The sequence below is a fragment of the Tripterygium wilfordii genome, chromosome 6, assembly GCF_013401445.1.
Source record: "Tripterygium wilfordii isolate XIE 37 chromosome 6, ASM1340144v1, whole genome shotgun sequence".
NCBI lineage: Eukaryota > Viridiplantae > Streptophyta > Magnoliopsida > Celastrales > Celastraceae > Tripterygium > Tripterygium wilfordii.
In genome coordinates this window covers 106,783-123,124 of record NC_052237.1, presented here as the reverse complement: position 1 = coordinate 123,124, position 16,342 = coordinate 106,783, and the positions used below count along the sequence as shown (strand labels likewise).

The window sequence follows — 16,342 nt, the reverse complement described above, 5'->3', positions numbered from 1 at the left end:
TTGTAGATTGGAATATCAAGGGTTCATCATCAGAGCTGTGCATGTTCAACAATGTTATCATCGATGGAAACCAAAACCACCAAGAACCAAAGCTCGAGAACTTCCTTGGCGGCCACGAACACACCGACACTACTACTAGTAGTGCAGGTGCAGGAGCAAGAGACTACATCTTCTCATCATCTCTCTCTTCTTGCCATCATCAGCTGCTGCCTCCTACAACAACAAACATTATAATTAACAACAGTACTGACGGAGGCATAGAAGAAGCCAACAACAACAATAATAATATTGGGTTGTCCATGATCAAGACTTGGCTCAGGAACCAACCTCAACCGGCTGAGACAAAGAGCTGTAGCCCTGGCGGTGGTCTACAAACTTTGTCCCTCTCCATGACTAGTACTGCTGGTGGTGAGAGCTCTTGTTCTGATTTTAACAACAACAATACTACTAGTAGTACTGCTAATAATAAGCAGCAAAATGACCCAACAACTACTCCTGCTACTGGCCATGGAGGAGAACAAGTACGGGAGGCTGCAGTGCCTAAGAAATCCATTGATACTTTCGGACAAAGGACTTCTATATATCGGGGTGTAACCAGGTTATATGTTCCCATTAATTCGTTTCATTTCTGTGAATAATCTCTCAGTTATTATCGTTATTGTTATTTCTTGGTACCTAGTATATTTTCTGATTTTAGGGTTTGCCGCAGACATAGATGGACAGGAAGGTATGAGGCACATCTTTGGGATAATAGTTGCAGAAGAGAAGGTCAAACTCGCAAGGGAAGGCAAGGTATATATATTTATTATTAATTTCTTAATTTATTTGTTTGCATTCGGTTTCTATATATATATATATATGTAATTTTGTTTCTCTTTAATTAATTTTGTCCGTGTTTGTTTCATGTCTTCTTGATTCGGTGCATGCAGTTTACCTGGGTATGCAATGCAGACTTATTCTCTTCTTGTTTTTTTGTTATTTTAAATTACATTTTTTTTAAAAATTTGTAAAAGAGAAAGTAATTGATAATTTGATATGGTAAATTAATGATAAACTTTTAATTCCAGGAGGTTATGACAAAGAAGATAAGGCAGCAAGAGCATACGATCTAGCAGCCCTCAAGTACTGGGGAACTACTACCACAACAAATTTCCCTGTAAATTTTCCACCTTCATTTTAATTTCCATTTTCTGTGTCAACATGTAGCACCTTCACCAGACAAATAATAGTGTCTTCTAATTAAGCAATACTTTTGCAATAAAATTATAGGGAGTGGCAGATGTTGGGATTGACATAGACATGCAATACTCTTAAATGAAGGCAATATGTTCCCTTGCTCGTGAAAAGTATCTTTAATAACGGGGGATGTGCAATGCATTATGCATGTTCATTTTCAAGTTTAATTGTATGCGCTAGTGTATACAATATTTCTCACCCAAAAAAGTGTATACAATTAATATTTAAGCAAGCGATTGATTTATTAATGTTTTTATATATGTATTTATTATAAATATATGTTAGATTAGCAACTACGAAAAGGAGTTGGAGGAAATGAAGCACATGACTAGGCAGGAGTACGTTGCCTCCCTGCGAAGGTACGTACCTACAGACTAATTCGTTTTCAAAGTTCTTAAAATTAGAATTTTTATTAGAAAATATATACTACTGGAGTAACCATATTAATGAAATATTACTTGAAATTGACGTACGTATATGTTTTGTTTTTATTGCAGAAAGAGTAGTGGTTTCTCTCGTGGTGCATCCATATATCGAGGAGTAACTAGGTATATATATATAGTGATAGCAATAACTTATTAAGTCACATTTCATCATCAGATTCTTGAATTATTGTGTCATTTCTTCATATTCGTCCATTAATTATCACTAATTTACACGGCACAGGCACCATCAGCATGGACGATGGCAGGCAAGGATCGGAAGAGTTGCTGGGAACAAAGACCTTTACTTGGGAACTTTCAGTATGCATGCGTCCTCATAAATAAATATATATAATAAATGTCATATGTATATGCATGATAAATTAGCTAGCTAGCTAGATTCATCTATATATTGATCAATACACAGGCACCCAAGAGGAAGCAGCGGAAGCGTATGACATTGCAGCGATCAAATTTCGGGGGCTGAATGCAGTGACCAACTTCGACATGAACAGGTATGATGTCAACAGCATTATGGAGAGCTCCAGTTTGCCAATTGGGGGAGCAGCAAAGCGCCTCAAGGAGGTTGAGCAGGCTTCAGCTGAAACAACATTGGCATTGGACGCACATTTGCTGCGGAGATCAAGATCCTCATCAGATCCTCATCATCATCATCATGACAATATTATCTCATCTCACCAATATCATCCTCATCAGCTCATGAATTTTGACTGCTGGTCGCAGAATCAGACCACCACTTCAGCAGCAGCAGCATTGCAACAAGCTCATCATCAGCAATATTACAGCATGATGAACCACTACAACAACAACAGAGTTTGGTGCAAGCAAGAAGTTCAAGATGATCATCATCAGATGACACTAATGGGGAACAATAATAGTACCCACAATTTCTTCCATCCGGCTGCTTATAATAATAATAATAACAATCATCAACATCAACTCATGATGAGCTTGGACAATTCTTCTTCAATTGACCAACAACATCAACATAGCTATGCCCATGGAGGAGGAGTGGAAGAGGTAATACCTTTGATGAACACGGTCATAGCCAATCAAAGCCATATTCATCAAGCATCTGTGAATGGGAATGAGAATGGTAATGGGTTTGGAGATAATGATCAATTACACATGTTTATGTCCTCATCATCACCATCGTCTTCCTCATCTTCGGATCCATACAATCATGCAAGGAACTTTTACTACTTGTCTCAGCAGCTGCAGCAACAATCAGGAGTTGATCAGGGCAACAATTGGGTGCCAACTGCTGTCCCTAGTGCTCTTGTTATGGGGAGGTCTAACTGTTTGGCTCCAACTTTCACTGTCTGCAATGATACGTGAAGAGTAGTGAAAACAAGGATCACTGGTATGTTAGCTAGATGGTGATGAAGAAGGAATATATTTAAGAAAGATTGTATTCCTAGTTTTGGTTTAACAAGGATCACTGGTATGTTAGCTAGATGGTGATGAAGAAGGAATATATTTAAGAAATATTGTATTCCTAATTTTGGTTTTTCGTCGTCAAGCTCTTCTATCTTCTTCTTCTTCTTCTTCGAGCGAAACAGACAGCGTCGTCGATTCTTTCTGATGTTCAGTGGAAGCCGGAAGTCTTGTGCAAGGAGTAACTATTTCTTCTCTTCATCTATATCTGCTGATGGAAGCTAATTGATTAAGAAGACAAACCGGCCGGTCCTTTATTTTGACGGTGCATGTTTAATTTCTGTATGCATGGATGTCTCCCTCTTGTCTAAATTGTTAATCACTAGCTAGCTAGCTAACTTACTGGCTTTTGTAGCAATGGAAGATTTTGTGATTAGGTTTCTAACTGAACTGAAGTTCCTATATAGCTTGTGATTAAATAGCTCACCGGTCTTCACTTGCTGTGTGTTTTGGGAAATTGATACATATATGTGTATGAATCGCCGGTCAAGCTGGCTTTGCAATTTCGAATAACGTAGTCATTAATATTCCTAGGTAGGCAGTTTGTTGGAGTTGTGTCGTGTAATTTTTACATCAGATGAGACATGCATTGGAACTTTGTTGGAGCTAGCCATTTCACTCTTCGTCTGCCCAAATCTCTCTCCTTACCCACCCCCGGCCCTAGACCATACGTACACACGACCCAAAAATCTAACTAGGAGTCTATAATTTATACAGCGCACCCGCAAAATATTCTGATGAATTCCAGTTACCCTCAGTAGATTTCAGGTATTTTGGAACTGTCAATGGATTCTAACACCAAGTTAAAAGAAGTTTCTACGACTATCATATGTTGTCTGCAAAATGTTCCCTCTAGATCTGGTCCTCTTTCCTGCCAATAGAGCTTCCAGAGCAATCCTCAATGAAAATGGGGACCAGAAACCAAAAAGAAATAGACAACCACTTGACACAATATGCATCTCATTCCCACACATGGAAAGTAGAGTGAGAATCAAACCCTCAAATCTGTTGCTCATTCTACAGCTGCCTCGTCCAGATGAATCTGCAGCTAAGCAATGTATTCATAAGTTCAATCATGTTGTGCTTATAGCCAAAATGATCACTCTCCAGATTCTTTGGCATCATATTAACAGAAAATTTTCCATTCAAGGAAGATGATATGTTACGTATATACCAACTTTGAATAACCTGCAAATACAAAAGAGAGGAATGGAGCAAAGCCTTGCAATGTATCACTACATTACTTAAGAATAATAACATTGTAACTGAGTAAAGCGACAAGAAAAGGAAAGGGAAATAAGAGTAAAATCAGGGGCAAATCCTAAACCTCTTTAACTACCTAACTTAAAAGCATCTACAAACAGTCCCAAGCACACACCAGCTTTCCAATAGTTCATTAACACCACGAATGACTGCAACCTCTCCGCCGACAGAGAAGGGGGTTTTCTATACATAAGCATACCAATTCCTTCAATGGCAGCAACTACAACACCAGCAACAAGTACATCCCAGTCACCGGTCTGTCCAAGAATTGTAGCAAGTGCATTTGCCGTGTAGAAACCCAATAGGAGGAGGAATATCTTCATGGGAAAGTTCTTTCTAGCTGTGTTCAGCTTCTCCAAAAGTTGCCGGCCCCCTGCACTAACTATCCTGCCCAATCGAGTGCTGCCAAGATCAGAGTTGTTTCCGTTGAGGCCCTCTTGTGCACCATCACCAGAAACCCCACCAGTGTCTAAGGCAAAGCCAGTCTTCCAATCATGTCTACTTGTCCGGGAACTGTTTGAAGGTGATTTTAGAAATGACATATACTGGGAGGTTTAAAATGCCAAGATATAATTTAAACCAACTAGGATACTATATGCCCAATTGCATCTCATGGGACATTTAACTTCAAGGTGCCATCTAAATTATTAGAAGGCCATGACTTAAAAGGCCAACAAGCTTCTCTTCAAAAACAAGCACTGAGAAAATATCCAAAATTAATGCAAAAGGGAAAGAAAAGACCCAAAGAGTGTCATTCCAAAAACTAAATCAAAGAAAAACTCATATGTTGCTCGTACAGCTGAAAGAAGGTGGAAATTCATGTTTCATAATATTCCATATGATTTGAACACCTGCAACTGTTTAAAGTAATTGTCTTTAACATCAAAACCCATACTTCTGCTTTTCCCCAAAATAAATTAAGAGAAAAAAAACATTTTCCGAGTAACAAAAGCAGGCTGCGGTCCTGACTCAGGAGTTGTACCTGAAATTAAGAGATGAGCTGAAAATCCACAGAACAATGAATACGCAGAACCTGATTTTAACTTGGCTAAAGGAAATGTCATAGGGCAAGGAAATATTGATGAAAGAGCTCAGAATTCCCAAAAATGAGGTTTTATCATTTCTGACGAGACTATATTACTTGAAGTATTAACAAATTCAGAACCTACCTCTTTCTACGAAAAGGCACAGACTTTATACTAATCGTTGAAGTTTGGCCACTAAAACTTGGTTCATTGTTCCAATTTGGTATCATACAGCAAATTCCAAGGGTAGAACATCGGCCTTCAGAGCTTTCATTCGGCATCGTGAACAAACGAGACTGCATCACTGCCACTCCAACACGAGAGGCCATGAACTACAAGCATAAGCAGTCCATCAAAAGCATGCAAAGTGCTGCATTCCAACTCACCAACTGTTCAATTTGACTTTTAGTTTCAAAAGTCATAACTCATTACATCTATGAAGCTTCAATGTCAGCATGAACATCAAGATTAAATTTTGCATATTGTACTTCAATGCAACAAAGTTCTATTTACTTTCTAATATGGCTAGTCCTCGAAAACTTAAATTATAAAGATGTATGAAAAGGCAAGGATCAATCATACAGAGAGAGTTTACAATTGCAGGGGAATGTAAAGTTTTTTTGAAATGATGTGATGATATAAATATAATACTAAAGAAATAATTCAGGCAGCCGACCGTTCAAAATTTAGCAGAGTGTGGGAATCATAATTACAAAATCTTCACTACTTAATTACATGAAAAACAAGAGTTCGTACACAACCAGAATGGAATGAAACCATTAACAGAGTAAACCCATTCGCATAAGTGAACAATTAGGTTCCTTCAAAGCAGTAGAAAAGTGACATTTATGAACACTGAAAACGCGAAACCCTAGAACAATAAGCAATTAAGCATAACAGCTGACAAAGCATATATTCAATCAACAACGCAAGTGATGAAAATAATCAAGAATAACCCAGCAATCGTAAAACGAAAGAAGCTTTGATCAGAAAAACCTCGAATCAAAGAAGGGAAGTGATGACAGAGCTAAGGGTGTGGCTTCTTCAGTCCCGAGGACGACCAACGAAGGGCAAACACGACAAGATTGGATCTTGCTCTGCACATCTGCTAATTAGCTATGGTTGAGACTGTAGAGAGAGACCTCACCTTTTTGATTTTGTCGCGGGACCTCAGCAGTACACAGACTTTGGTTAAATTGTTCCTCTATTCTGTCGAAGTAAGTAAATACGTGGAAAAATAAAAAAAAATGCACTCTTTATACATTGACCGGTTTGCTTTAGGATAAAAAAGGGGTCGAAACCAGCCATAGAGCTCGGTCTGATTATCGAGCCCAATAGTCGCTAGGCTTGGCTTCGTCCTCCACGCGAAGGCTAGGCTTTCCGTCTCAGCAAAGAAGGCAGAATCAGAGAATGAAAATGGAGGCAGCTCCAGCTCCCACTCCCTCCTCATGCCCTTCAACGCCTCGTTGGAACGTCGAGAGACCCTTCCTTACGGGCCGATTCCACCAGGTTTTTCTCTTCTTCTTACTCCACTCAGGTACCGAACTTTAGAGATTTAACTATCGAAATCTGACCAAAATCGAGAAAATGATTAATATTTTGTCTAAAAATTATAATTTTTTTTATCCCGCTTTTTAACAATATGGCAATTAAGACTTCGACTTGATTTGCATTCCACCATCAGCTTGTTCGGAAATAGAAAAAGAGATTAGATGATTTCTTTTGTTATCTTTTGTACGTGATGCGATGTGATTTTGGGCTGATGCAGGAAACCAAGGCAACATCCCGGCTTGCTGAGACCAGGTTCTCCTTCGATTCTTTTAGGTAACCTTTTGGGCTGATGGTTTTCTGGGGGTGTCTTATATACTTGTTATTAGAGAATTTTCTATACCTATTAGCTCCTTTCTTTTCTTTTTCTTCCCCCCCCCCCCCCCCCAGTTTGTATGCAATTTTCTTTTCTTTCCTCTCCGGGTTCATTACTTGTTCTTTTGGATTCATCATGTGTTTTTCCTGTGACTTCGCTTGCCTTGAAGCAGCCCTGGCCTTGAAAAGCCCATAGGATGTTATGATGCTGCCGTTCAGGTGCGTTGCCAAAGCTAGTACCATGAGTCTGCATATGTGTCTTTTTATTATTTTCAGTATGCATCGTTATTGAGCAGTGGTTTCGTGTTTGCATGGATATGAATTTTACTAGTCGTTGACTGTTTATAAACTTTTAGGTGTAAATGATGCAATGGAAATGGTTTGTTGAGTGTTTTTTCAAATCTGGTGTGGGCTCCTTTGGTTCAAGTACATGGTTTCTGGAAATAGGATTACGGTGCTTGAAGTCCAGCTTGCGTTGCCATGTAGTCTTATGGAAAATTTCTTTTTTTGCTATGTAGGAGCTTATTGTTATTGATGATCTTCTTTCTGCATTGGTTGGAATTGAAGGACGGTACATTTCGATAAAAAGAATTCGAGGAATGGAAAATGAAATTACTTTCCTGGTTGATGCATCCATGGATTTAGCCCTCCAGGTACCAATTACCGAAACTTTTGAGTTTGGTGGTGCACAAGTCTTGTTGCGACACTCTGTTTCATCTTCCTCGCAGCTACATTATAATTTATAACTTGCTGTCTGAGTGCCATTTGTTGGATGTAAGAATTGATCAATCAAGAAAAAAAGGAATGGAACACGTAAGATAACCTAATTAGTCTGTCTGACTGTTCTATCCACTAAAGTGGTTCTCAATTATTGTGTGCCATTTAACTTAGCTCAGACTATTCTTGGTGATCCTGGAAATAAAATTATGTACCCTATGAGTTTTACAAAAGTTAAATGCCATGCTTATAGAAATGGAAGCTGTATATAAAGTCCTTAGACAGACCCATGAGCTCACAGTGTGGTTTGTTTTTAAGAAAAACCACTGTGGACAACAAAACTCTTTGTTCTTCTTATAGGGAGTAGAGAAGCTAACTGTGTATTCTATTGAGTTAAACAGTTTTATTGCCCAGTTCAGCATTAGCCTTTTAAAATTTGATTTGACTGACCAACTCATGCTATTGCAGGAATTGGCAAAAAGGATATTCCCTTTATGCAAGAGCTTTTTGTTGATTGACCAGTTTGTGGAATCGAAGTCACAATTTAGGAATGGCCTTGTGAACCATGCCTTTGCTGCTGCACTCAGGGCTCTTCTTCTTGTATGTTCTTTCTGTTCTGTGTCATTTGATTAATTAACTTTCACTTTGGTTGTTACTGATAGAAATATATGATTTTTCTTTATATATTTACGTACTTTCTCGGTGATTGGAATTTCTCAGTTGCTGCCAAATCTATACTCAAGATGTGGACTTACTTGCTGGTGAAAGCACAAATGTTTGTTTTGATTTCTTTTTCCAATCCTAATATATATTTTTCAACGATTCTTGAAATTAAAATTAACTTGAAAAGGATAAAAGTTGCGGGAAAGATTCATGGAAAATTCCTCGATGAGTGATACTAAAATGAGGATGAAATAATTTGAGATCAAAAGAGGCAGAACAGCAAGACTAAGATTGCTAGTGTCCTGGATATTAATGGCCAGTTTTCATCACAAATTCTTTGCAGTTTTCAAATGTCCTTGGCTAACTTGCTACATTCTAGAATCTTGTCAATTCAATTGTTTTGTTCCCAACGAATTTCATTTTTGCAGTCAAAAGTATTTTCTGTAGATACATAAGGTTAGACATGGATTCTCTCGTTAAAACATGGATATGTATATTTTCTTCTACAGAGCAAAAGTTTGGGGAATTCTGCACTAGTAAATGTATTATTTTGTCAATTGGCAACATTAACATGAAGGTAACTGGAAATTGATAAGTTGGATTATTCATGTAACTACATCCTATTGACTGGTAGTTTCACTTCTGAAGGTTTTCTGTCATGGTCTGACATATCACACGTCCATTTATTTATGTTTTTCTATATAACTCTGCATGCAAGAATTTTTATTCATTGTTTGTTGCCTTTGTAATTCTTAATCAGGATTATCTGGCCATGGTGGCACAGCTGGAACACCAGTTCCGTCTTGGAAGACTTTCTATACAAGGATTGTGGTTCTATTGTCAGGTTTAAATTGTTCTCCACTCATATCAACATGGTAGGATGTTCTTGTAAGGGGATCTACCTATCTTTTGCAGCCCATGATGGGATGCATGCTAGCATTGTCCACGGTCATACAGAAGGCTGCAGCAAATAGTTTCACAGGTTCTGCAGTTCTTAACCTCTTGCAAAGCCAGGTAAAATTTAATTTCGTGAGGTTATATGATGGTTTTGAGATAATACATTGCACACACACACATAAGTATATTTATTTATGTGAAGCCCTGTGCATGCATAATTTGGGTGTCCCCTTAAGCAGGGAAACTTTGCCCTATAGTCTTATGCTGTTACAGTGAAGCGTGTTTAAAGCGAGAAGCGAGACGAGAAGCGCCCCTCTTGCGCCACACCTCAGCCAGATTATGCGAGGTCACAGAAGTGCCCAGGCTCGAAGTGCGCGCTTTAGGGTGGTTCTATACTTTGGGTCATTGTTTTGGGTTTTAATTCATCTAGTTGGCCTGTTGACCTTAACAAACAAGAAGCCCAACCTAGACAGCTCTACTAATGGAAGAAAAAAGAGGAAAAAAGAAATGCATAATTCAGAACAAACTCACTCTAGCTGACATAGAAGAAAGAAGAACGACCCTACGAGATGATTGATTGATCAATTTAGCTTGAATTTGTTGGTGTGTTGAGTAATACACAATTTATTATCATTATTATATTAAATATAGAATTTATTAATTTTTTACTTCGCATCTCTCTAGCGTGCGCTTTACGTGCTGTTTACAACACTGCGCTATTGAATAGTTGATATGTAGTTCTAATGATAATATGGTTTTGCTACAAAGTCTAAAGCAATGGCTGGTGATAATGCGGTGAGGTCGCTCCTAGAGAAGATGGCACAACATGCAAGCAATGCATACCTCGGCATTTTAGAAAGGTAATCTTTTGGTCATCATTTAGTTTTTATTTTGCATTGTCCACATCCAAGAGATTTGTGACATGGTTTAATAGCTTTTGTTGTAATACATTCAGAAGCAGTACATTCTACTCTCTGACGAGCTAAACCTATTGGCTTCTTGTTTTGCATCAACCATCAAAAGGAAATTTTTTAACGTCCAACTGTTTGATCAGCTTTACCCCTTGACATATGATCCACACATGCCAGAAGTCCTTGAATTTATGTCACCAATAAATGAGGTGGTTCTCCTCAAGAACTGAATGTGCACACCAGCATTTTGTCAAAACTATATAGCATGTGCTGGAGATCATACTGATTGTACTTCAACTACTGTCGTGTATTTACAATTAAAATTTTCACAAGAGGAATAAATTTGATTGCAAATATAACATGTGATGGGAAAAGAAAATTTTATTCTGTTGTTACTCGACCACTAGCACTCTAGCAGCATTGGAAAATTTTTCTTCAGGATCTTTTCTTTGTGGTTCACGTTAATCTTTCTTATTAATTGGAAATCAAACAAAATCGTAGGTGGGTTTATGAAGGAGTGATTGATGATCCATATGGCGAATTTTTCATTGCAGAGAACAAATCCCTTCAAAAGGTGTGCTTATCTTATTTACAATATGGTTCATCAAGTTAGTGCTTTTGATATTAATGATGAGTGCATTTTATAGGAAAGCCTCACACAGGATTATGATGCTAAGTTCTGGAGGCAACGCTACAGTTTAAAGGATGCAATTCCTAGTTTCCTTGCAAATATTGCTGGGACAATATTGACCACAGGGAAATATTTAAATGTCATGAGAGAATGCGGACACAACGTTCAGGTTTTAGCTTTTTTTTTTCAAGCATGTGGCACAGTGGTAGAGTTGCGGAGGTGCAACCTAAATTTCACGTGTTTAATTTCTGAAAATAGCCTCTCCACATATTATGTGGGGGTAAGGTCTGTGTATATTATGCCTTTCCTTGACCCTGCCCATTACAGAGCCTTGTGCATGAGTGTTGTTTTCCTTGTATTTGAAACTATACCTATTTGTAATCACGTGATTTCCTGACTTTATAGGGCCGATATCATTAATTGATTGTTTCCTATAGGTGCCTGCTACAGAAAATTCTAAACTAACCATCTTTGGCTCAAACCATCATTATCTGGAGTGTGTAAAAGGAGCCTATGAATTCGCAAGCAGCGAGCTTCTAAATCTCATGAAAGAAATGGTGAAGAAGCATATATTCATAATAGTTTCCGGTTCATCACAATTCACATATCTATTTCCATGGCAATTGCTTTATTTTAGCATCCTATAATCTGATTGCAAACTATGGTGGCTATATTGTAGTATGACCTAATCGGAAAGCTACGATCTATAAAGCACTATCTTCTACTTGATCAGGTATTGCAAGTCTTTACTTTTGGAATAATATCAGAGTTTTACGATGTTTTTGTCTATTGAATTTGTGTCACCTTACTTGAGTTTGTCTATGGAATTGGACACTTTCAGGTTGTTTCATCTATGGTTTTTTGCCAGCTTTGCAATGTTCGTTACTTTTCAGAGAAGCTAGTTTGTTGGCTTTAATAAAGATCATAAAGTGCCTTTTCTTTATGTATTGCAGGGTGATTTCTTGGTTCATTTTATGGATATAGCTCGAGATGAGCTAGTGAAAAAGCTGGATGAGATTTCAGTTGAGAAGTTGCAGGTTTTTTCTATTTCCTTGTTCAAATTAGGGTGGCGTATAATTCTCTACCTTTTCCTTCAAACAAAATGGACGAGGAAAGAATAAACAATTGTCAAATTAATAACAAAACTAAGGATGATTTAGGTATCTGAATGCTTGCTCTATCTTTTTTTTCTTTCTTTCTTTTTTTCGGTATAGTCTCTTCTAGACCTTGCCTTGCGCTCTACAGCAGCTGCGGCTGATCCCTGTCATGAGGACTTAACATGCTGTGTGGTAAGCAACAAATTTCCTTTCCATTTGCTTTCCTGAGGTGATAGTTATAGAGTTTAATGTGGGTGTATATCATTTTGTTTACTTTCAGGAAGCATCGTCTTTGCTCAAAAGACTGGCCATGCTCACAGATCTTGGAACTAAGACTGTCTCTGACCGTAATGATATAGAGGAGCCAATAAGCATTACTGGTCTGGAGACATTTACTTTGAGTTACAAGGTCTATTTTACTGGGTTCTTTTTTTCGTTGTCTTTTTTTCCCGTCTTGGTGTATGAATTATTATTAATTGTTAAATCTCAATATTTTGTTAATATGGTTATCATTATAGAGGAGTACAAATTTCATTGGTATAATGTAGATAGGGTGCTACTCAGACTCGAGTGACGCATGACTTGATCAGTACAAACCAAATTGGCTTAGTTCTGTTTTAACCTTATACTGATTGGTTTCACTTGTTTAGAACTGTCTACTTCATTTTGGATCTCGATTCTAGGGCTCAGCATACCTGACCCAACCAGAACTGTTATATGGGTAACATTTTGGAGGGCTCTGCTTACCTTAAAACACTGAATTTGGTGTATTTTGAGTCCGTGATTCTCTTAGGTCTGACTTCTAATGGAATAGTCAATCCATGTAAATATTTTTGTTTCATCCAGGACTTCTACATGTGAGAGCATTCTAAGCTTGTATACCATTCAGATCAAAATTTTATGCGTTTTGTGTTTTTCAGGTTCAGTGGCCATTGTCTATTGTCATATCAAGGAGAGCCTTGACAAAATACCAGCTGATTTTCCGCTTTCTTTTTCATTGTAAACATGCGGAACGCCAACTTTGCGGGGCATGGCAAGTGCATCAAGTATGGAGAAATTTCCCTTCTGGATAGTTTGTTCATGTAGCCAGTTCTCTTTCACTGTGCTCACCCACACAAATATTATTTTGCAGGGAGTTCGTGCCCTTAATCTGCATGGAACGGCTATCTCTAGGTCCTCCTTGCTCTGTCGTAGTATGCTCAAATTCATTAATAGCCTTCTTCACTATTTAACATTTGAGGTAGAATTCACCTCTCATATTCAGGCTATTTTTTTCTATCAATGCATTTGTACATACTTATTCTCATATTCCTTTTTTCTTACCCTGTACCCTGTGAAATATTTGTTTACTTTCCTCTAGAATTTGATTATTGTTTTTTCTTTTACTCGTTATATTCAGCTTTCATTTTAGTTGCTATTACTGGTGTTGACATGAATTGCCATTGAAATGAGTAGCTTTATTGACTAATTCCTAGTTCTAGAAATCTTTGAAACCAGTAAAACTAACACTCGCACGTTTTACTTTTACCAAATTCGATGTTGTAGATGTATTTAGTCTTTCCTCCTTCCTCATTGAGGTTGAGACACAATACCTTTTTTTCTCCCTTAGAAGTTTTGTGACTTTCGAAATTGCATGTTCCTGGAGTTATTCGTGAATAAGAAAATCTGCTCGATTTTGTTTTGATCTGTCAAAGATGCGAGAGGAATCTGGCAAAGTTCTATTGTCAATGAAAAAGAAAGAACAAAAAAAAGAAAAACAAATTTTACTCTGGCTTGAGCTGATTTCATCTTAGAGACTGAATGGACACAAGATTTTGATGTTCCACTTCAATGCTTGTCTCAGGTTCTTGAACCCAACTGGCATGTGATGCATGATAGACTTCAAACTGCAAAGAGCATCGATGAGGTACGGCCATAACCCTCTTCTTTGATTTAAATGTCCTCTAAATGTGCAAAATCCAATGAACTGTTGTTTGCGTGTTTCAGTTTCATAGGTTAGTGTACCATGAGATGCATGTGTTTTGCTCAGTGTTATTTGTTGATCTTTATTTTCCTTTCCCCGAAACAGGTTATCCAACATCATGATTTTTTCCTTGATAAGTGTCTAAGAGAATGTCTGCTTCTTTTGCCTGAACTCTTAAAGGTACATTCTGATCTTCAACTTTTAATTCTTCAGTACCACTGTAGTAGCTATAAGGTACCTCACCGTGATCGTAATCAAAGCCTGTTTGCAGAATAAATCGGGGTTGGCTACAAGAACTATTAGAGAAGTTATAAATTGGGGTCAGCTACAAGAATCATTAGATAATTTAATAATTACTTACCATGGGCTTTAGATAAAAAGCATGTCTCCAGATATTGACAGTAGATATCTCAATTGAAACTAAACCAGCAAATAAGGACGTGAGTTGATGGAAACCGTTTCTCACGATGTAGAAGAAAAAATGAACTCAAGCTGGCAGAGTTTGGATAGAATGAAGTACGGGCTTTGTGTTTTAGGCTCCAAATAACCAGTTCATAACTTTTTGGCTAATTCCTCAGAAGGTGAACTATTTTGATTCCTCAGAAAAGGAAGTATTTTGATTGCATCTCAATGCCTTTGCCAACTACCTAATAGACAAGTGGTGATTTAGTGGTCAACCCAGTCTCCAAATCCTAGGAGTGGACTCCATTTTTGGATTCTGCCCTCATAGTAAATAGAATATAATTTCCCTTCTGTGGACATCACACTCTCAATTTATTTTGGATTCACGGAGGAAATATTCCATGGAAACTTTTGGTTCTGTTTTTTGGGTTTGGCAGCCTTCAACAATTTTTTTCGTATTAAAAAAAGGAAAGAAAATAGAAAAGCCTTTATTATTTCTCAAGAAAATCTGAAGCCTCTGTAGAACTTGCATTATTTTTTTATATTTTGATTGGCCGTATTTTTAAGCTTTCCTACATTTACCACTTATTAGACTCCTGTTGCTTCTCAGATATTGATCTTCAGTTCTCATTGTTCCTATTTTTGGTCTGTTTGTTCTTAATCACAGAAGGTGGAGAGGTTGAAATCATTGTGTTTACAGTATGCAGCAGCAATTCAGTGGTTGATATCATCTTCCATTGACATTCCCAAGCTAGATGACTCATCTGATGGTTCAAAGCAAAGGAAATCACCTCAGGCAATTAAAATAACAACTCAAAATACAACAGTTACTGATTCTATACTGTAAGTTTGAAGAAAGTTATTGCTGCACTCGAGTACAAGTGCACAAGATCAATTCTCTCTCCCTCCCTCCCTCCATCCCTCTCGTTCTCTCTCTCTCTCTCTCTCTCTCTCTCTCTCCACCCCTTGTTCTAATTCATTCCAAAATTTTGCAGCAAATTTGAAAGGGAATTCAATGCAGAGCTTCAGAGTCTAAGGCCATTGCTGAGCACTAGTTCCCAGGCAGAACCATATTTGACCCATCTTGCACAATGTGTTCTTGGTATTGGCAATGACCAGTAGGTTTTGGTATCTTTTAACCTCATTGTGATCTCTTGATGTTTTAGATAAATAGCTAATTTGTTTGCGATTTTAGTGCCAAGGATTATCGTGTGTACATTTTCTTGGTTTCATGATCCTTCATGTTATTTTAATTTTCATGTTGATTCTTCAAAGAAGCATACCCCACGCATGAAAATGTGTTTAGCCTTTTATCGATGACTACCATCAGGTTTGACAGTAAACTCGTGATTGTGTAAGGTCAGAGAAGAAAATTGTTTTGTTGATCTTTTTTTTATTTGCTTGGTGATCTTCATTACTTTATCTTGAGTACCATTACTGGTGCTCTGACAGGCACATTGTCAAAACTATTTTATAGGCTACCATCTCCTCCTAAAAAGTTAAAGGAAAGATGGCAGAGTTTTACACTAATTGGAAGATGATCAAGGCAATGGTTACTAGCTTCCCTGTACTTAGTATCTTATATTTGTAATATTGCACTCTGGGCTTGTTCCAGAATCCTCGCTAATTAGGTCACACGTGAACAATATAAACCGAGTAACCTTACTTAGGGCAAATGCAATGGTGAAGTGGTATTGGGCCAACAAAGATGTTGTCTTTTGCTGATGTGGCTGTATTGTAAAATGTGTTTTGCTTATGTGGCTGTATTGGGATAAGTGTTTTGCTGATGTGGAT

The 16,342-nt window shown here is 37.7% G+C and overlaps 3 protein-coding genes across 6 annotated transcripts; 2 read left to right on the top strand and 1 right to left on the bottom strand.

Annotated features, from left to right (window-relative positions):
- The first annotated feature begins 13 nt into the window (after positions 1–13).
- On the top strand, positions 14–3,264 carry LOC120000027 (AP2-like ethylene-responsive transcription factor AIL1). Its single transcript, XM_038847900.1, has 9 exons — positions 14–598; positions 710–792; positions 930–938; positions 1,068–1,156; positions 1,522–1,595; positions 1,734–1,784; positions 1,903–1,979; positions 2,086–2,999; positions 3,133–3,264. The coding sequence occupies exons 1-9, from the start codon at positions 42–44 to the stop codon at positions 3,262–3,264; spliced, it is 1,986 nt and encodes a 661-aa protein (XP_038703828.1). The 5' UTR covers positions 14–41.
- A 1,062-nt stretch (positions 3,265–4,326) lies between these two features.
- On the bottom strand, positions 4,327–6,582 carry LOC120000130 (ycf20-like protein). Of its 3 annotated transcripts, none has more exons than XM_038848025.1 (3): positions 6,401–6,582; positions 5,549–5,806; positions 4,327–4,892 (listed from the first exon to the last, which is right to left on the bottom strand). In XM_038848025.1, exons 2-3 carry the CDS (start codon positions 5,731–5,733, stop codon positions 4,448–4,450), a joined length of 630 nt encoding a protein of 209 aa, XP_038703953.1. In that variant the 5' UTR covers positions 5,734–5,806; positions 6,401–6,582; the 3' UTR covers positions 4,327–4,447. The 3 variants fall into 3 exon arrangements, with proteins under 3 accessions (XP_038703953.1, XP_038703952.1, XP_038703951.1); XM_038848024.1 differs by having other exon boundaries at positions 5,549–5,793; XM_038848023.1 differs by having other exon boundaries at positions 5,549–5,736; positions 6,401–6,580.
- Positions 6,583–6,690: 108 nt separating this feature from the next.
- LOC120000129 (gamma-tubulin complex component 2) lies at positions 6,691–15,943 on the top strand. Of its 2 annotated transcripts, XM_038848020.1 has the most exons (21): positions 6,692–6,913; positions 7,173–7,228; positions 7,441–7,486; positions 7,786–7,920; positions 8,453–8,584; positions 9,408–9,491; positions 9,563–9,661; positions 10,313–10,404; positions 10,957–11,029; positions 11,103–11,255; positions 11,524–11,643; positions 11,766–11,819; positions 12,040–12,123; positions 12,301–12,375; positions 12,464–12,592; positions 13,104–13,229; positions 13,316–13,423; positions 14,027–14,089; positions 14,252–14,326; positions 15,216–15,391; positions 15,544–15,943. In XM_038848020.1, the coding sequence occupies exons 1-21, from the start codon at positions 6,815–6,817 to the stop codon at positions 15,668–15,670; spliced, it is 2,106 nt and encodes a 701-aa protein (XP_038703948.1). In that variant the 5' UTR covers positions 6,692–6,814; the 3' UTR covers positions 15,671–15,943. The 2 variants fall into 2 exon arrangements, with proteins under 2 accessions (XP_038703949.1, XP_038703948.1); XM_038848021.1 differs by lacking the exon at positions 11,103–11,255 and having other exon boundaries at positions 6,691–6,913.
- Positions 15,944–16,342: the final 399 nt, after the last annotated feature.